This window comes from Micropterus dolomieu, linkage group LG03 (assembly GCF_021292245.1).
Source record: "Micropterus dolomieu isolate WLL.071019.BEF.003 ecotype Adirondacks linkage group LG03, ASM2129224v1, whole genome shotgun sequence".
Classification (NCBI taxonomy): Eukaryota; Metazoa; Chordata; class Actinopteri; order Centrarchiformes; family Centrarchidae; genus Micropterus; species Micropterus dolomieu.
Window position 1 is genome coordinate 18,685,636 of NC_060152.1, and position 20,909 is coordinate 18,706,544.

Consider the following 20,909-nt stretch of genomic DNA (forward strand, 5'->3'; position numbering starts at 1 on the left):
GAGTTCAAATCCAGTTTGTGGAAATGCATTATTTCACATGCATCCATTTCAACAACATTAACAGTGTGAGCTCCAATCTATTTGTTCTCATAATAATTATGAATAAAAATGTTTGAATTGATGCTAACCTAAAGACTTAACTGCTAGTGACACCCAAAATCAATTCACCATTAGTGTCTCCAGTTTTGAAAATATATTTTCTGGAATTTGTCAAAAAGCCTTCATACTATTTGCAAGTGATGATGCAGTGCTGCTGCTGTGCTTGTGTTAGTGTGTGTATATATCTGTGATGAAATAAGACGAGAGGGCAGAATGGGGAAGAGCTTGAAGAGCAGGAGGAGGTACAGTATATAAATAGCTACATTTGCTTAGGATGCAGCGACTCATTAGTTTGCCTTCACAGACAAGCTCATATCTAAATCTGTTCACAGCGCACTGCACACAACACGCATCTGCACATGCGCATACACGTGTGCACAGCTGCAAATGCACATACTACTATACACGGCATGGTTTGTAAGACTGAGGAGAGATCAAAATTCTTCCTAACAAACTCTGATCAACAAGTAACATGAGTTCCAAAATAGCATTACCCTGTAAGAATACTATAGGACAAAAAGAAAGCATGTTTCCTGGGTGAGTAGGCTTAAGGAATTAGAAGGAGTTTAAAGTTAATCATCCCCCAAGTGACCAAGTGAGATTATCTCTATCTACCTGCCTATGGTATCTATCTCTCTCCCTCCACTCTGATTTTCTCTATCATGTGTGTCAGAGAGAGAGAGAGAGAGAGAGAGAGAGAAGCTGGCAGATGCACAGTGGCGATCAGCTGTGCTGATTCATGGTTTTATGTGGAGCCCCGCCAACCTGGCTGAAAATCAACAGAAATGAACTGAAGGCCAAGATATCAGTCCTCTGGCCACATGGTGGCACCTATTAACCTCTCAAAGTACACACAGACACACATGCAAACGCGTGCCTTGGTAAACTGTTCATATGTCCAGTCAATGCAGGTATGGCTGCCCAGCAACATTGTGAATACACAAATAATAGGCAGGCACTGAATGTCGTTAAGTCATTATAGTGTAGACACATAGTTCTTATTAAATTATACTGAGGTGCAAAATAATACTGAATGCGGTCAAGATTATGGAGAGACGTGCAGAGTACAACACTTACTGTTATCATGGATTCTGTAGCAGCATACATATCTTTTGTGTACCAGGTGATAAAACAAAGGGGTATTGGGCTACAAAGGGTTTTCTTTTCAGTCTAGTCCACTGTGTAAACCGATCCCAAACCCAGTTCTAAATCAATATACACAGATGGTCAGAGAGCCTGATGCTGTAACATGAACCGACATGGGAAAAGAATGAAGTAGCTTGATTGATTTACTGTGGTTGCACTGAAAGCAATTGTGAATCCATTTCAGGCATCACACCAGCCAAAGCCCACTGAAAGAACAGTATATCTGTACATTAGTGCACATTATGAGAGAACTGTGCTTTTTATGTTGGACACACACACACAATCCAGATGTGTGTCTAGATAGTGGGAGTCATTAGTGTAATGTGAACTCAATTTACTATATTTAAATAATTCTACAATTTGACCTTAGAATTATTAGAGGAAAGATTACATAAGTTAGATCTTTTTTTCACATGGTTTTTAATGTCAAATCCACAGACTCCCTCATTCGTGAAGAAAAGAGCAAACAACTCTGTACAGTATGTGGAGTGTGTTTGCTATTTAGTAATGCTCACACACAACAGAGTAGTAGTCTAACTGCACGAATGCATCATAACTCCCAAAAGAGGATTAACACCAGCAAGCTCTTCAGGGACCTCAATGACCTCACTCTCACGTAGCAGAGCTGAAAACATCCTTCAGCTCTGCGTTCAGAACTGATCGCTGATTCAGCAGCAGAGGAGACCTCGAGCACCCGGGACCTCTGCGTTTACTTCTGTAGCTCATGCAAGCCCTTGCCAGTCCTATACTGCATTAATTCTGCCTCCGTCTCTCCCTCATCCTTCCTACGTGATATCTGAAGCGCTTCATAAAAGATTATCTGACTATATATATATCCAGTAGTATCATCAATGGAGATGAGTCTTATTGGATGAGTTTCTCTTAAGGGCGTTATTGGTAGTACAAGCGTGTGCACGCACAGGAACAGTACCACATTCACATATGCCGCCCTCCAGCGAAGATGGATATTTTTAACCTGTGCACTCCTCTTGGGCTAAAAGCAAGTCATGTCAAGCAGAAAATTAAGTGAAACAGCATGAAAAAAACAACACCAACCAACATCTATAAATCGGAGCAGACATATTCTTGGAAATAGGTGTAACACACCTCAGACATCCTGACACAAGAACCCCTTCACATGAAAAGACATGATAGAGAGCCATTGCTAGACAGGAAATGTATTCGTTTTTCCCATATAGTCATTCATCATCATTTCAGAATTCTACTAGACATTACATTAGTTCATAACATAGCCCAATGCGTGTAGTCTTTGTGAAGTATGAGTTTTCCTAAAATGCACAAACGGTGCTTTTAGCAGAGTGATAACTTGCATGCCCATTCATTCCTACAAAAACAACTCAACAACACGCCGCTGCCTCCACTGATACGGACCGCGTTTGATTTAGGCTATGTGGATGTTGAAAGGCTACTTTAATCGCCAGATATCTTGACTATATCATTTTAATGTGATTGAACAAAGCGTCGTTTGGATGTCGCATGGTTTTAAAGCCTAATAGGACTTCATTTTCCAACTTTTTATTATTATTATTAAACCGCAAACCAGTCACAGGTCGCGAGCCAACGTGACAGGGTATTTAAACAATCTCTGTATAAAAATGGCGCCGAATGTTCAACAAAACAAATAAACACCGACTCAACCCCGCCGCCCGAGGAACACAAATCTTACATTTGGCTTACCTACTCTAGGATTCGCATCAATGGGAACGCAAACGGCACAAAATCCGGCAAAATCCTATATTCCGTACATTCAGAGGAGAAACAATGTTGCGGAGCGACACATGCTTTGTTGTGCTGAAGGTGTCCGATGCTCGTAAAGGGGTGGAGTCTCACGCTGAGGTTAGGACTTTAGTTGACCAACTGAGCACCGAGCAGCATGCCTCACAACCGCATGCCGTGGTGGAGGAGACGGGACACAAATTTCACATAATGCTGATTAGAAGTGCCTCATGCAAGTGTCTGTAAGTCGATGTTGAAATATGGAAATGCAACTATGGAAAGGCTGCAGCAATGTAATCCTAAATAAACCCCACTTCAGTACCTAATCCACAAGTGTTCAAATCTGCTGTTAAACGACAGATTTCGACTACTATCAGTACAAATGTATGCTTATAAAAGACGGTATTTACATTGTCACAGCTCATCACTAAGTTGGTTCCATTAACCATTAAGCCTCCTTACAACAATCCCCAACAGGCACAGTGTAAGGCGCGCCAAAGCGTGCAATCATTAACACAGTACAATGTCCAGAAACAGGAGGGAAGCAGGGAAGCCACAGCAATACTCTTGAGTCTTGCCCAGTCTTTTCAGGCACCAGTGTGGTGAATTCATCTGCACAGCATGACGGTGTCAGGACTACAACCTTAGGCCAATTTCTAAGATATTAAAAGGAGCACAGTTTCACATTCAAGAGAGAAAAACAGTACAAACTGATAGTGTAGTATACAACAATAGACCCACCCTCAACCATCTTGTCTAAAAATTCAAAAAACAAACCAGCATACCCAACACACAAGCTGTCTTTATGGACCCCGGCATGGTCCCCACCCATCTGCCTGACCCCATTAGGGCCATACGGCTCATAGGCGGAAGGGGGGACGTAAAGGGATTCATTATTCTGACAGCCATGTGGGGTAAAGGAACCACCACCTTTGTCTCAAGTTCATGTGGCAGGCACAACGGTGTCGTGGCAGTGTCACGTGTCATTTCTCTGAAATTAATTTGCTATTCACCCAATATGTCTTACCAGTACAGAAATGATTCTGTAAACCAAAGGAGGTATCAGAAAGCAACAGAGACATCAAACATTTCTCTCTAGCACAGTTAACAGATGACATTCTGTTGTTTTCTTCTTTAGACTTTGATCACTGAACAGTGTTGACACATAAGCAGCACTACAGCACACAAACTGGCGGTGTTAAACATCCACTCTAACATAATGCATTAACAGGAAGAATCCATTGAATCCCAGCTAAGGTGCACAAACTGAAAGTACTAATTTGATAGCAAATTTCTGTTTGGTGAGGGAGTGAAACACAGACTCCATAAACTAATCACGTTGCTTAGGAGCCCCTGCTCTGCCCTGTTCCTACTACAAGGGGCAGGTGTTGAGCTGGACCCAGGAGAGAGAGGAGAGACAGAAAGGATAGGGGAGGAGAAGAGGAGCAGTGCTCACAGCCCCACGGTCCCTAGAGACCGTGACAGACTGGAACCGCAGACTCCGAGACAAGCCACTCACACAGTAGACACACCCAAAACACTGACGCACACTTTCTGTTTCCCCTGTCACTCATCCTCATGTGTTGGAAAGCACGGGAAAACATGCACATAGGACGGTGCAGTGCATTACTCCAGCAGAGTGGATGGGGGTTATGTTTGTTTGGAACATCTTTATCCCTATCTGGCTCCATCCCTCAGTGATTACATAATGTCCCATACCACTTCCACCCAATTCATCTCTCGTTGACTTTCAATGCTGCATCTGGGTTGGCATCACACACACACACACACACACACACACACACACACAACGTACCACCATCTCTCCCGGATCTTATGTAAAACAACTTGTGCAGCTTTAAAAATGCTTTAAATATGAATTTTGCCTGCATCTGACGGAGGCATGGCTGCAGGGGTTTTATTTGTGCTCAGGACCTGAGCTCTCAAGAGCACTAACGGGATAGATGGTAACAGGGCATCAATATTCATAGAGCGCCATTATGTATGAAGAATTTATGAAACAGTTCCATGTTTCTGCCCTTTTCTGCCAGCAGACATGTTGCCCATCTTTCTTGTTTTAGGCCAAGTTTGAATTCTCATCTTCATTCACACGTCAAATCATTTCAATTACAGAGCAAAGGAAAAGGGAAGGGCCAGGACATTATGTGGTGGATAAAGTGCATCAATGCATAACCATATAGTCGTGTTTTTTCTGCAGCTAATAAAACTGCCAAAAAGATTTGCACACATAGACAAGCAAAGTTATGAGTCACATTGGAATTGAAATGCTTATTTTAAAATGCACTCACTTGGATGTCTTCTGAGACCTCTTATATCACACTGTAGCAAGCTCAAGCATTGCAGTGGACATTCTAGGCCACCTCAGAACATGTTACATTGTTAGATTTTCTGCGCTTATGTTAATAGCCAGGTTTTCTTAGTTTACACTGCCACCTGGTGGTGAGATGGTAAATGAATCATCCCAATGCACAGTGCAATCTGGGTATTAATAGATGTACTTTGAATCTTACTTGTAATAATACTTGCAATAAAAAAACACTTATAATTAAAACAACTCCATGGCAAAAGATCCAATCAGTATTTCAACATGTTACACAACAATTATTTTGTTGTGTGACAGAGAGGGAATACCCACCAGTGCTACTCTACTTTAACATAGGGCTGTAATGCATGATGGGAGCATGTGTTCATGAGAGATAAAGATGTTTTTGAATCCAGATGCCTCAGGGTGACACGGTCACACTACCCCTCCCTACACTAGTGTGGTGTGGGCACCAGCACGTCAACATAATGCCATAATTCCAGCTACTAAAAGCGCTGACTGGGATTCCTTCACAATCTCTTGCTCAGATCTGCTTGATTCTGAAAAAAGGGATGTCATACATTTTTTATGACTGAATTATAAAACAATAATAAAATAACACCCCCCCTGGATATGAAGAAATAGTCAAGGTTGAGAGGTACTGGTCACTTTTTCCACACAAAGAAAGAATCATGGAAGAAAAGCATTAGAACCAGGAACACCTGCAGCGAATACATCCATGCAGAAGATATAGTGGTCTACAAAGTCTGCACTCAAACCCAAGAGGGGATGGAATGTCAAACAGAAGCCATCAAGAATTAATATTTAATAGTCTCTAAAAAGACTGATGAGCTATGACTTCATAGAATTGTTGCATAAATATATATGAAATGCTTCTCTGCAGCTGCCAGCACAGTTGTTTAATGAAACTCTGCATTACCTTTAAATCATATTGTGGTACATGACAGGGGAAACTCATTTGTACATATATATTTGATATGGTAAAATAATTATTACTCAGTATGTACTGTTTGCAATACATCCCTGCAATGCCCCCAAAATAGGCCTTACATGCAAGGGTTCAATAGGATCATTACTATAACAGCAGCTCAAATGCCTTTGTTAGACTTATATGCCTGTTTTCATACAACTTAAATGGTAATTAATACTCACATCACATCCATGTAGAAGGTCAATGTAGAAGGGATCGACAAACCCAGACAGTGCAGGACAGAGAAGGCGAGAGAGGGGGGAAACAACCGGTCAGTTCAGTAAAATACTTATTTTATCTAGGCTACCTGACAGGAGTTTATACAAAGAAATAAATAAACAAAAAGGAAGACAGCACACAAAGAGATGTACAATACAGTACAGTAGTTACAGTACTCAGGTGAACCTCTATTTTGTATACATTAATTAATTACATAATGAATACTGCACAGAATATCATAAAAAGGTATAACCTGAGGACTTACGCCTACTAATTCATAAAACTGTTGGGCCTGAATCAGAACATGAATACCTTTTGTAAAAGTATAGCATAGCTTACTGATAGTCTGACTGTGTAGCCTACTCTTCCTTCTGGTTAAGCTAGGTAGCCTATATCTGGTTTATAAAGTATTTGGGCACCAGAGTCTTTGGGCTGGTGACAGCAACCTTCCAACCCACCTTTTGTAAGACATTTCCAATCCTTTTTTATCGTGCAGTCGAGAGACTACAGTAGGATAGGAGCCCCGTTTCTCATTTTCCATGTAGGCTAACAGCACAAACATCTATGACCTCGTCGCATTTGACATAATCCTTCTCTAAATACGGAGCAGTGAACTCTAAACGAACTGCCGCCGCCGCTAGGAGACGTGAAAACCTCGCTGGGAGAAGATGCGCGATGTAAACACGATGAATGTGTGTGAGTAGGCGAGTCATACCTGAGCAGACAGATGTGTCCTCGGTGTGTTTTCTCCCCACCTTTAGTTTGACACCACAATTCCGGTATTTCCCTTCAGAACAAGTTAGAGACTGTCGGTCAGGATCCCTCAGAGAGGCGGTGTCGCAGCAATGACGAAGCACTAAGTAGTGATGGGTGGAGATCAGAGGTGGGAGCGTTACTTAAAAACCTCATAGATTACTGGAAACGTGTTATTATTAAAAAATATATTTAAATATTAAATATATTATAACATTATATTATATAATACTGGTAGTCTCTGAGGAAGCAAGATAGACTACAACATGACATACCTTTACACATGCCATAGCATTTCTGTTTGACATTACAGGTGGGTCAGGTGCACATAGTTCCTGCAGCACAGTGAATGTGCGTGGGTGAACTAATCCAAGCTGCCTCAATGCAGATGTGAATTAATTTAAGGAGGCGTTAAGAGAATGGTCTTCATGTTGGCACTTTAAGGATTCCTTATCAAAATGTCAGCACAGTGCAAAGCAGGGGCAGCTCCCCTGCTGTATGGTGGTGTGTTTACACGAGTAGTTTCAGTATCAGGATCTGGATGTCAGAGGAATGTGTGGTCATAGATTAAGCTTATGTTCAGCTATTGACTACTTCGTGCCAGACCTAGAGTGGTCTCAAACAGTATCAGCATGGTCACAGCCACCGCCCCTCTGCATGTGGAGCCCTTTCTGCAATTCAGATGTTACTGCTGGCTCCACACAGTGGCGCTGTTGTGTGTGTGTGCGTGTGTGTGTGTGTGTGTGTATGTGTGTGTGTGTGTGTGTGTGTGTGTGTGTGTGTGTGTGTGTGGAGGTTGGAAACACTTTGCAACAAAGCACAAATATTTCTATAGCCAATAAGGAACAGCAAAATAGGAGCAAAAGAGCAAAACTGCTTACTGTAACAAGCAGGCTACTTGCTGGATAAATATGAACCAAGGATAGATCTTCCTGGTTGGAGTCCTGTAAGGAGTAGTTAATCCTTACTTCCTTACATAACAGTTACTATGTTTTTTGTCCCCCTCCGCAGATAATGTGGCGCATCATCCTCTCAAAAACAAGTTATTATTACTTCACTTGGAAGTTTGACCTTCACTGTGCAGAAGGATGTATGTGCATGTTTATTTAACTTACTTTTTTTTGTGGAAAATCTTTATCAGACCCAAATGATTAGTCCAAGAAGAGTATTTTTACATGTTAAAATATGTGTAGAGGAGCTCTTTAAATAATGCACTATAAATTTGTGGGAGGCCTTACCATAACTTTCCACTAGTGCGTCCACTCAGGTAAGGTAGTGCGTGTATATGGCCCACACACAAAATCCTAGTTATGGCTCCATCTGATTACCGTGGATAACTCCTTAAAATGCAGTGTGAATTCCCAGAAGGGGCAGCACACCGCCGCCTAGCAGCTGCTACAGCTGGAACATCTGTCTCAGTATTACCTAAAACCCAGTGGCCAGTCTTGGCGCTCTCCCAGTTGGTAAGCCAAATATGTCTGGCCTTAAAGGTATACTCCAGCAACTCAGTACTGCACTTTCACAAGAGATGGATTAAAAAAAACAATAGTCAAACTTTGAGCAGCAGAAGCCAAGATAACTTTTCACCTAGGAAATAAAGTGATTAGGTATTTATTTATGTATTTATTTATTATTCTATCTATTTTCTATGGATTCATCTTCATAGACAGACAGACAGACAGACAGATAGATAGATAGATAGATAGATAGATAGATAGATAGATCAACTTTAACATGCAGTAGGCTACATTTATTCTCACACTGAGGACAACACCTCTTCTGCATTATCGTGCTGAGCAGTCAGGATCCACCCAGTGTGATTAACTTTGCACACTACCAAGAGACTTCTGGAGGCCCTCACACGAAGATTAAAGCAACCGTCACCATCAACAAACATTGGGTTTAAGCACATGCATGCACACACACAAGAGCATTTGGCCTACTGAGGACATGTTGTTCCCTGACGAGTTTAATTGTTGCAGGTATTCTGCATGAAAAAAAAGACGAAAGAATAGATAGATATATCTATCTATCTATCCTTTCATCTTTTTTTAGAGATAGATAGATAGATAGATAGATAGATTGTATATATGTATATACATTGAAAATAAGGCAATGTGTAAATTTGGCATCCACAAATACATTTAATATGTTGTTTAATCTACATGAAAGCAACTTTTGATTTCTTAACAAGATGAGCTATATTTAATTTTGTTTAACTGAAATGTGTTTTTGTATTTTTCCACTGGTTATCAAAACGATAATAACTGGATAACTGATATATGGTTAAAAGTAGGTTTTACAGCACATAAAATAAAATAAAATAATCAAAGTAATCTAACTAAAGTGGTTATTTTGGGGCCAGCACCCCCCTATCCATTTTCTAACTCCCTTACTGCCCCATCAAATAAAATAGGCAAATTCTCTGTCCTGAATATTAATTATTGTGATAAGGCTATTATAATTATTATTTATGATTTATGTATTATATTATATATTATTTTATAGGCCTATATGTATTCTGTATTTATTATGTAGGATACGTATACGGTAATGGTATTATGTTATTATGATTATGTATCAGTGTTATGGCCTGTCATTACAAAAGCATCACCCAACCCAAATAACAGATTTGATTTTACTGGACAGTTGGAATACCATCATTAGTTTCCCAGGGAGCAAGAAGAAACCAGCCATTTATGAGTCTTAAGCAAATGCAACTGTAAAGAAATTTGACATTCAAACTTGAATAAGGAGTCGTTACTGAGCACAAACAGCAGCCAATCAGAAATGCCAAACAAGAAGCACTCTTTGTTCCAACAGAAAACAAGAGCAGCCTATAAGGAAAACAGTCTGAGGCTACTGGCGGGGAAAGAAGGCTTTATCTTAACTTCCCAGGCAAGTGAGCTAAATGTCTTCGAAAGTTAGTGTGAGCCCTGCGCTTGGTGGTTTCGAAAGTTAGTGTGAGCCCTGCGCTTGGTGGTTCTTTGTCACTTTCTTCACTGCGGTTTGCAGAGAACTCAGTCTCAGCACGGCACTCGAACCTGCGTGAAAGTTCTGAGTTCCACTCGTTGACCTACTGGCTACCTCTTTTTTTGCGTGGACGTGGTCGATCTTTATAGCCTACTACCATATCTGACTTTCTAGCAACAAACTGTTCCCTTGTGCGATCAAACACAGCCAGCATAACCGCCTCAAAACCACGTTGCAGCTTTTGGCGTCAGACCTGGAATTTTTGGCCAGGCTCTCGACGTCACCGTCCGAGACAGTGTTTGCTGGGGTGTGATAGGCTACAACCTTGTCTTTAAACATCTATGGCTACAGCCCATTATGTTGTTTCACCAGGAAGAAAGCAATTCGGGTAGGATAGGCTGTAGGAGCTACTCGGCGCCATAAGACTGAAGTTATGACTTTAATATGGCCGAGAGCGACAAGGGTCCACTTTTAACTTCATGTATTATTTTCTACCTATCGATCGGGGCCGCAATATTCCAAATTCTTGAAGAGCCAAACTGGAAATCAGCCAAAGAACAATACATCTTACAAAAGGAAAATATTTTGAAGAACTATGCCTGCTTAACAAAAGAAGGTTTGGACGAGATTTTGGAGGTAGGCTACGGATCCATCTGTTTTTAATAGAAGCCTAGTCTATGACAGACAATAACCATGGCTGTTAGAGAAAAGTTGTCAATTTATCCGAACTTACATTAGATTAACTTTGCGGAGATTGGCTTCCCAATTAAAGGGCTCCAATCAATTTTCTTAAAGCTAAAAGAAAAGAAGTCAAACAATGCTGCCCCAGGCCTATATTATAGGCTACTGGATCCTTACAACTAGATCAGTCCAAGATAAAAGAGTAGGCTATAGCTAAACGTGTCAGGACACCTCCGAACCTGTTTTTCCTGCTTATGAAAAAACAATAATCAGATCATGTCACAATAAAACGACAAAAAAGCTGTTTTGTCGTAGCCTAATGTTCATAATGTGTATAGCACAGGAAACTTGTAGGGTAAAGTCTTGGTGATTTACAAAACCCATGGTGTGCCGAGCGTGAAGGAGCAAGTCTTCTTCAACCACAAATATTTTAATGTTTACGCAAGGGTGTGTCCTGCTGTAATGGCTGTGTCTTTGCTTATCATTCTGAATAAGCCCTAAAAAGCATGTTAAATAAGTTTGTTATCTGCATCGTTAAGGGAAAGTAAAGAGCCAGTAGTTTGTGAGTGCGCTTTTGTTGTGACGGATGTACTGTTTCCATACAGATAGTGTCGCAAGCTGCAGGCCAAGGTATAACCATCACCGGGGAAAATCAACGCAACTCGTGGGACTGGGCAAACTCAGTCATCTTTGCTTCCACCATTGTCACCACTATAGGTTTGTACTGAGGTCTACCAAAAATCCATGCTGATGTTAGTTGTATGTTAATTGATTTAACTCACAACCGTTTAAAACGTAGAACACTAAAACATCTTGATTTAGTTCTACATTTTTCTTTTATTAGTTAGGTCACAAAATAAACAATTGTCTTGTAATCATGTGTGACATAAAATCACATTATACATTTACAGACTTTTTGTGAGTGAGTATTAGATAACTAGCCATTTCATAAATGCATTTTGCAAAGACTTCAGAGTGCTTTATATTTTAGTCATAAAGAACAGAACAACTTTTTTCATCACTTGAAATTGTTGTAGACTTATACTTTATAGATACCAAACCCAAAACCCTGATTAATTAATTACTAACATCAATAACTGCTAATAATAATAACTGGTAACCCTAACCCTACAATGTTTTTTTTTATTTAAAAAAATCTGCAGATGTTTTTGTAGTTCATGATTTGTGAACTGTGCATTGGAAGGGTCTTCCTGCAAAATGAATAACAAGTTAAAAAGAAAAAGCATGTACAATACTAGAGGATGAGACCAAATAGCCATTTTACACCTGGTAACCCCAATGTTATCCACACTGCTTTATTTCCATCTATGAAGGATTAATTAATGACTTATTAACCATTAATAAAGCCAATGGTTACCTTGTATAATCCCGTATAAAGTATTCCTTTTATGTCTCAGTGTTGTGTGTTAATATTTCCTCTTGTAATCTACAGGTTTTGGTAACGTTGCTCCCAGGACTAATGGTGGCCGTGTGTTCTGCATCCTGTACGGTCTGTGTGGGATCCCCCTGTGTCTGGTATGGATAAGCGAGCTGGGTTCATTCTTTGGAGACCGGGCCAAACGTCTTTCCCAGATTCTGATCCGTAAAGGCATTTCAGTGGTAAGAATGTGACTGAGAACAGGAGTTAGTATTTGCCCGACTCCTGTATTAAAAGACAGCTCCGTCAAGTTATTTTGACATTGCATGAAAATGTTTTTTCCTTTCTCGCTTCTTCCAGAAAAAGGTGCAGTTAACCTGTACAGCCATATTCCTGTTATGGGGGCTGTTGGTGCACCTGGTGATCCCTCCATTTGTTTTCATGTCTATGGAAGGATGGAGCTACCTGGAAGGCCTCTACTACTCTTTCATTACACTAACAACGGTTGGTTTTGGAGATTATGTGGCCGGTAGGTTTGATTTATGGTATAATGTAACTCATTTATTCTAAGGTTAATGTTTCCCTGAGGTTATTTGTGGGACCGAACATTTCAGTTTGTTCAATCCTTTTTATAGAAGTCACACCGGTGCCTCAACTCTCATTTCAGGAGTAAATCCAAACCGGGTCTACCCCAGACTGTACAAAGTATTTGCAGAGTTATGGATCTACATGGGCCTGGCCTGGCTGTCTCTGTTCTTCAGCTGGAATGTCAACATGGTAGTGGAAGCTCACAAGGTGTTAAAGAAAAGAAGACACAGGCACAGACGCTTTGATAACGAGGATCCTCCGCCTGTAAAGGAGAAGCACAAACCAGATGTACGGCCGACAGCTATTGACATCTTCAACTTCAAGAAGGAGGAAGACTATAGCACTGTCATCAAGGCAATTGGAGCCACATATAAAATAAAGCCTGCAGAGAACATAAATCGCTCTAAGAGCTGCAGTGACATCTTGGCCACCAACATCGAGAACCTGGATCACTCGCCACGGCACAGACGCATGCTCAGCATCAGCCAAGTGTTCGTAAGTGCAAAGGCTGTCGTGGACAAAGGGGAACAAGAAGACATGCATTCTTTAATACAAGAAAGAAACAGAAACAGAGACCATGAATCTGCACAGTGTTTGAGGACGGATAATGAGGAGAACAAGGACACTTGTGCATTTGATTCAGAAACTGATGGTATCATCTTCACTGTACCTACCAAAGATGCTACAAAAGAGGAAAGTGTACAGCATCCTGATGGTGGGGGGACTAGGTTTACGATCGCCAAGGTAGAAGAGGGAGATGTGTTAATAGATAAAGATGAAAAAGGTTAACTTTTCTAAAACTTCCTAAATTGTGGAACTAATCAACCTATGCTGTGGGAAGGGAGTTTTCTACCAAAGTATCATAAATACTGTTATGTATCAGGAAAACAGAATTTTGTGAAAATTATATTAAAGGACTCTATAAAATATAAGTCTGCACTGTTAAGATGGTTTCCTGCTTTGCAGTGAATGTTATTATTGTATTCAACTTTTTGAATTTTTCTTACAACATTTCTAATCTAAAACAGCAGTGACCACGGATACACAATACACAGATTATTTCAAATTACAGTACAGGACTTTGTGGAAAACAGTTCCAATTAGCAACTTTCTCTCGTAAGGAGCTGCTACACTGGAGGCCATGATCACATGGCCGTTATCAACATACTCCTGGCTGACCACCGGCTGCTCTGAGTGAATGTTCTTGATCTGGATGACCTGGAGGAAACATGAATAAAAGTAAATCCAAATAACGATGTCGATATTTAATTTTTTTAAACCCTCAAAACTTACCTCAGAGCCAGGTGGATCTTGAGGGTCATAATTTAACAACTTCATGCCATTTGGATGACAGCCCAGCCATATGTCACCTGTCTTGTGGTCCACCTCGATGTTATCACAGAGCGCCCCAACAGCTACAGACTGGTTTGAAACATTACATACAGTAAATGAGAGTAAAGCATGTATAGGATTAAATTGCAAAAAAGCACAGTAATCGTGATGTTAAAGAAAATAGTTTGATTTTGCTTCTTGCAGAGATTTAGACAAAAGGTATGATACCACTCTCATCTCTGTATGTTAAATATGAAGCTACAGCTAGCAGCTGGTTAGCTTGGCTTAGCAAGTAGAGAAACAGCAAGCCTGGCTTTGTCCAAAGGTAACAATATCTACCTACCAACACATCTAGGAAGGAAGTTTTTCCTTGCCTCTGTCGCCTAGTGCTTGCTCTTGGTGGGAGTTGTTGGGCTTCTGTAAATAGCATCATAGAGTATAGTTTTATGAAAAGCGCTGTGAGATAACTGTTGTTGTGATTTGGCGCTATATAAATAAAATTGAATTGAAAATTGAATCTAAAGCTCACTAATTTACAGAATATATCTTTTTTGTTTGATCAGAACCAAAACTGAAGGGTAAAAAAAAACTATTTCAGGTTTTACAGGGGGTTCCAGTCTTTCTGATGAGCTAAGCTAACTGGCTACAGATTCATATTTAGCTGGTAGATATGAGAGTGGTATCGCCCCAACAATCTCATCTAACTCTTGGCAAGAAAGTGCAAGTGCAAAAAATAAGAAAACTTCACCTTAAGATACACCAACTGTTCTCCTTCTTGTCTCTCAAAAACATCTATCTCATGGTCCATGATATCTGAAACATAAATGTACCTGTAAAAAAAAACAATAAACATTGCTGTTTTATTTTAGCATTACACAGAAAACATACAGCTGTGGAACTAAGTTCAATAAAAAAAAACAAAAATAAACATGCACATGCAGTGACTGCAGTCACCGTTTGTCAGGTGACATGTTGATGCCATTTGAGGACAGAAAGCCATCGGCTGCCACCCTCACTTCCTTTGGACTGTAGTACACCACATCACACCAGGGGAGACCCAGTATCAGAGTCAGAAACTGAAGTGCATCACTGGGAAAGGAGTGATCATTTGTGGCATAGAAGCTTTCTACTCCGACTGCAACAATGTCATTTACACTGAAAGACATGAGTTAGATAAAAAGAGAATGCCAATGTAAAATGTGTGATACTGTGAGGACTTTATTATACGCTACATACCTGTGGAGTAGGGGGTGGGTAATAGTTTTTAGGTGCACAAGAGTGTTCTCCTGAACAAAATGAAAGATCTCTACTTGGCTTTTGTGCTGAGGATGATTGACAACAAACAGGTACACAGAGTCATCTGCAAACAAACAGCAATGTGTTGTGTGTTTTAATTATTCTCCTCTTTTACGTTTAGAATTTCATCAGATAAAAATCAAGCACATTTCTCTATGGGCGTCACAGCACAGTTGAACATAAAATTAAAATGTTGCTGTTAAGAGTTTGAACAGTGTTCTAGTACTACTGTCACGCCATTGCAATTATTGCCAAAAATAAAGCTGTAATGCTTCAGATTTCAGTCCTGGCAATGCTTGTAGTTATTGTGGTAACAGCAAGTTTGGTCCCAGAAAATGATCGCCGTCTTGTTTTGTAGAAACATTTTTGATGAACCATGGCGGTCAAAACTAACTTCTGTGACAAGTACATTGCGTTTTCTGTGGCTGCTTCACAATAAAAGTCACCTGAAGTATTTTAATGTGAAGCAACAGCAGTTGGAAATGTTATGTTAGCATTAGCATTAACTTAAGCTCTGATAGCAAGTGATAGAATTTTTGAGTTTTAACAATGACAAACCCTGGTTCATAGCTAAACGCACACAGCTATGGTTAGAAAAATAAGAGGCGTTTATGAGTGAAGACAGGGTCAGGTCTCAAGTCAAAGTACAGGTTTAGGAAAGTGGTGAGAGAAGCTGAACCACTTTGCGCCACTTCTCAGCAAATGACTGGTTCTGTCTGGAGGGGGCTCCAAAAGATCACCAACAACAGACTGAAAGCACCTGTAGTACCTGTATGTGCACCTGTATGTATGTGTATGTGCACCTCTAACAATAATGGTAATAATAATTTTTCTCCTGCATCCTTTGCACTCTGTTCATTGCACTATTGTCTTAATCTGTTTGTTTTTGCTCAGTGTGTACATGTGTTATCTATACTATAGCCTGTGTTTGATTATTATTGTCTTATTGTATTATTGTATAAGTAAGCACATCGTGAGCATTGTCCAGAGTCAAATTTCTCGTATGTGTACACATACCTGACAATAAAGCTGATTCTGATTCTACTGTTTTACTGTCGATTTGAAAAACAATGGGACAGTTGTGACACCATCCCCCATGACTCCATCGACCAGATCCACCTCAGCAGGGACATACGCCCTTCAACAACTAACCCACCCTAGTGCCCACCTGTCTTTACATTCACTTAGCAGACGCTTTTATCCAAAGCGACTTACAATTGCTATGTCAGAGGTCGCACACCTCTGGTTCAGGAACACATTAGATGTGTCGCAGTGGTCTCCCACACTAAAGACATGTGTCTTACCCGCTGTTCAATCGTCACCCCCACCTCCCCAACGACGTGGTCATATTCTTTTAAATTTTTTAAATCTTGTCAATTTTATATTTACATATTTTATGTTTATTGTTTTGCACCAAGACACCGAAGTTAATTCCTTGTATTTGTAAACCCATTTGGCAGTAAAGCTGATTCTGATTCTTTTGCCTCATGTTTAAATGGTTGTATTTGTTTGACGCCGTGCTTCCCAGCAAATCAATTTGTAACTTTGTAAAGTCAAAAACTGCTCAGGAAGAGCTAATCAATTATGATTAAATAGTTTTTTCTTCCAGTAGTCAACTTCCAGCAGAGTAAAATCCCAAAAGGTTTTCTGGGGGGAAAAAATTGCACAAAATCTCATCCAAAGGGTCATCCACAGTCTGGTAAGTAATACATATACTTGCATATATGAATGCAGCACTCTATAATTGTTTTTCATTTTTCTATTTTATGGATGTATATTGGGTTACCTCATCATCATTAAGTTAGACACTAGTAGGAGGTTTGCTGTCCAGTCGGCTGTAGCACAAAATGACTGTATCACTCTATATTTTCAGGGCTTTGTTGCATGAGTCAACAAATTCTTTGCCAGATACTTTCAAAGAATTCTGTAGTTGTCACAACTGTTTTCCCCATTCAGTTCCTTGCTCTCTAGCAATTCTGGCTGATTCTGTACAAACATTTCCCCTTTCAGCAAGCACAAGAGACTCACGTCCAGCCCTTTTCATTCGACATGCATTAGATCAGTACTCTTCATAACATCTTTTGTATTTTTTTGTAATTTTATTCTTATTTTTATGTCTTGCCAAGTCTATTTTGCACAATTATTGCTTCCAGTATTAAAGAATATTCATTAAAAATTCGCTATGGATCATGTCAAATCCATTAATGTCTCTTATCTTTGAAAGGGGGTATAATTCTTCAGATAGTAGTACGTAACAAAATGTTGCTTAAAGAGGGCTGCCTTCCACAATCTGATTTCCTAGTTAAATTTACATTACATTTATTCATTTAGCTGACGCTTTTATCCAAAGCGACTTACAATTGCTATACATGTCAGAGGTCGCACACCTCTGGAGCAACTAGGAGTTAAGTGTCTTGCTCACGGACACAATGGTGGATGTCTCACAGTGGGAATCAAATCCAGGTCTCCCACACCAAAGGCAAGCATATTATCTATGCGCTATCACCACCACCACCACCATTTTCAAATTGTGTAAATGTTTTTGGTTAAATGTTAAATGTGGAGTATTGGCACCAGTGACTCCTGTTTCAATCCAGAGGGTCAGTGTGGACATTGTGGAGGACTACACCTGGGAGTGCACATTGACAATAAACTGGACTGGGCCAAGAACATTCAATCCCTCTACAGGAAGGGCCAGAGCAGTCTCTATTTTATGAGTAGGCCTAGATCCTTCAACAATGCTGAGAATGTTTTATGAGTCTGTGGTGGCCTGTGCTATCCTGTTTGCTGGGGTAGCAGGTTGAGGGTAGTGGACGCTAACAGACTCAAGAAACTGAGCCGCAAGGCCAGTGGCATTGTGTGGGTGGAGCTGGACTCTCAGTTGGTAGTGTCAGAGAGGACGATGCTGTCCAAGTTACGTGTCATCTTGGACAATGTCTCTCATCCACTCCATGACGTGCTGGTCAAAAACAGGAGTCCTTCAGTGCAAGACTCATCCCTCCAAACTGCACTACAGAGCACCACAGGAAGTCAATCCTGCCTGTGGCCATCAAACTATTTAACTCTTCCCTCAGAGTATCAGACACTGAGTCTTTAGTCATTAAACTGGACCTTGAAATGTGTTTATTCTGACCCCAAACTGCAATTTCTAAGGATTTAAATATATTATTGCTTCTCTTGTACTGTAGAATACTGTAGGCAACATATTTCCACACTCTTATTTATATTTTAATATATTTTTTTTTCTACTTGCCAACATTTTCTTATTAATTCTACTTTCTTTAATGCCTTGTTTAGCAACTTCAGCAACTGTAACTAAACAATTTCCCCGCAGGGATCAATGAAGTATTTCTGATTCTGATTGAGGAGTTAGTTACAATCTTACATTTAAAAATATTCTTTGGGATTTAGTCCAGACTGTATATTTTCGCTTTAGACTATTCATACTGTTGCTTGTCACATGACTTGATATTGAATGAATATGCATTTTGTGTCAGGCTTCACAGTTGTTATATTGTACAGGTTTGTATCAAGATGATGAAAAATCTGAATTGTTGGGACTCTCTATAATTCTTTCAGACAACAATAAGAGGTAATGTTCACTTCATTAACTTCATATGAATTCACGAGGACCAATGAAATGTGTCTAATTCTCCATTTTGAGGTTTTTACAATGTTTGATTCTTCATCGCATTTGTGATCACATCATGCACAGACCCTTTCTTTTCTTTGTTCTGTAGCTGAGATGTTGCACCTGATTTGTACTTCACCTGCTTCATCAATGTATACACTGATGCCATGAGGGTTGAAAGAGCGGAGGTCCAGCCCTCCTTTGATTTGCAGTTCCACTGGAGTTGGCTTTGGGTGCAGCAGGTCCAAAATGTACATTTTCCCTGGTTCATCAGAGAGTGAAGGCACTCCCGGATACTTCAACCCCTGAGTGGAAAACACTGCATGTAAGATGTTGGTGTAGATGTGTAATTATGCTTGAGGAGGTAATTACGCAAACACTTCCTTTCCTGAATTCCTGAATTATGTCAACAAATTTTAAACTGTTTATCCATAATTTGACATAATGTAGAGGAGTACTTATGGAAACTGCACTGATGCAGTTAACATTCATGCAACTATGCTAAACTTTTAATAACATACTGTGCTTAGAAAGGCCAGTCCATCTCTTAGTATTGTGATATCCTCTGCCCCATATTCTGTACAAAAAAAAAAAAATGTTACACTTAAATTACACAGTAATTTAACACCCTCACATTATCACACTAAAGACACTTGGCCTACTGCCAGTAAATTGAACTATAAACTCTTCATGTGTGATCAGATTTTTACGAAGAAATGGCCCAAGTCGTGAAACATGTTTACATTACAGAACATTTTTGAAAATATAAATCCCAAACTTAAGACACTACATGAACATAATGCCAAGAATGCCTACCAATATTGTTTAAATAATGACAGTTGAGGTGTTTCACGGGTACTTCTCTGGAAGCAAGGCTCATTTCCCTGCAGAGAAAATTAAATATAAAACCAAAACCGGGCCCTGCGAGTACTGTACAACATTTTATAACCGTGTCATTAGCAGAGCTGGGGTAACAAGCGCCGTGCATCGACCAGGTACTGAAGTAAAAAACACCTGTCAACAATGACAAGCAGCATAGCCTACTACTAAAACTTCCTACTATATCTGCACTCCTAAATTACAGATATTTAATACTTACTTTAGTTTAAGAAATCTGTGTCCAATGAAAGCTGCAAAAGCAGCGACAACAGCAGCAACTACTACTTTCTTCATGGCGGCCATGTTTAGAAGTCAAAGGTTATACGTTTCTGTGCTGATTAAATCCATCCTTGTCGCGTTTGCTTACTACAGTTCATTTTGGCTATGACAGTGTATTGTTAATGCCGATGGCCATTATATACACAGTAATCTTACACAGCCTACACGTGAAGAGGTTAATCGATAATTATATGGTTGTTTATATTGCTCTTTTGGTATTTCCTACTATTATTTTATAAGGCACCCTACTATAAGTCAATGTAATTCTGCTAACCGGCCATTTGCAATTGTATTCTTGTTTAAGCTATATTACAAATGTGCTGGTGTGCTGTTTTTTAGGCTGCAATGCTAATTAATTTAGTACTTTCATAGCCTAGTTTTGGTGTTTGTGAATGCGCTGCACTGCTTCTGCCACCCCGTGGTGACTTTCAGTAAGTCTACTTAAAGTTTTGAAGCTGAAGTAGTAGAAGAGGATCAATACCTTTTCGATGGTTCTTCCTTGATGTAGTAAAATAGTGGTATTTCAATAGCAGAGAAATCTCATTTGCTTTGGTTGTAAGCGGATAAAATCACTGCAAGTTGAACTACTTCTCAGCATCCTACT

General features: G+C 39.9%; 3 protein-coding genes across 4 annotated transcripts in view; 1 reads left to right on the forward strand and 2 right to left on the reverse strand.

The window, feature by feature from the left end:
- Positions 1-3,138, reverse strand: part of LOC123968783 — a 31,379-nt gene extending 28,241 nt beyond the window's left edge. Inside the window, exon 1 of the mRNA XM_046045738.1 lies at positions 2,948-3,138. Within this exon, the coding sequence (XP_045901694.1) occupies position 2,948 (1 nt within the window). The 5' untranslated portion in view covers positions 2,949-3,138. The remainder of the gene's footprint in view (positions 1-2,947) is intronic.
- A 7,072-nt stretch (positions 3,139-10,210) lies between these two features.
- Positions 10,211-14,138, forward strand: LOC123968931 (potassium channel subfamily K member 5-like). Its single transcript, XM_046045967.1, has 5 exons — positions 10,211-10,877; positions 11,528-11,639; positions 12,376-12,542; positions 12,661-12,829; positions 12,968-14,138. The coding sequence occupies exons 1-5, from the start codon at positions 10,686-10,688 to the stop codon at positions 13,675-13,677; spliced, it is 1,350 nt and encodes a 449-aa protein (XP_045901923.1). The 5' UTR covers positions 10,211-10,685; the 3' UTR covers positions 13,678-14,138.
- Positions 11,830-20,378, reverse strand: LOC123968933 (serum paraoxonase/arylesterase 2-like). Of its 2 annotated transcripts, none has more exons than XM_046045969.1 (9): positions 20,247-20,378; positions 19,964-20,031; positions 19,669-19,724; positions 19,287-19,452; positions 15,457-15,580; positions 15,175-15,309; positions 14,969-15,050; positions 14,182-14,310; positions 11,830-14,106 (listed from the first exon to the last, which is right to left on the reverse strand). In XM_046045969.1, exons 1-9 carry the CDS (start codon positions 20,327-20,329, stop codon positions 13,945-13,947), a joined length of 1,005 nt encoding a protein of 334 aa, XP_045901925.1. In that variant the 5' UTR covers positions 20,330-20,378; the 3' UTR covers positions 11,830-13,944. The 2 variants fall into 2 exon arrangements, with proteins under 2 accessions (XP_045901925.1, XP_045901924.1); XM_046045968.1 differs by having other exon boundaries at positions 15,175-15,375.
- Between the last annotated feature and the right edge of the window lie 531 nt (positions 20,379-20,909).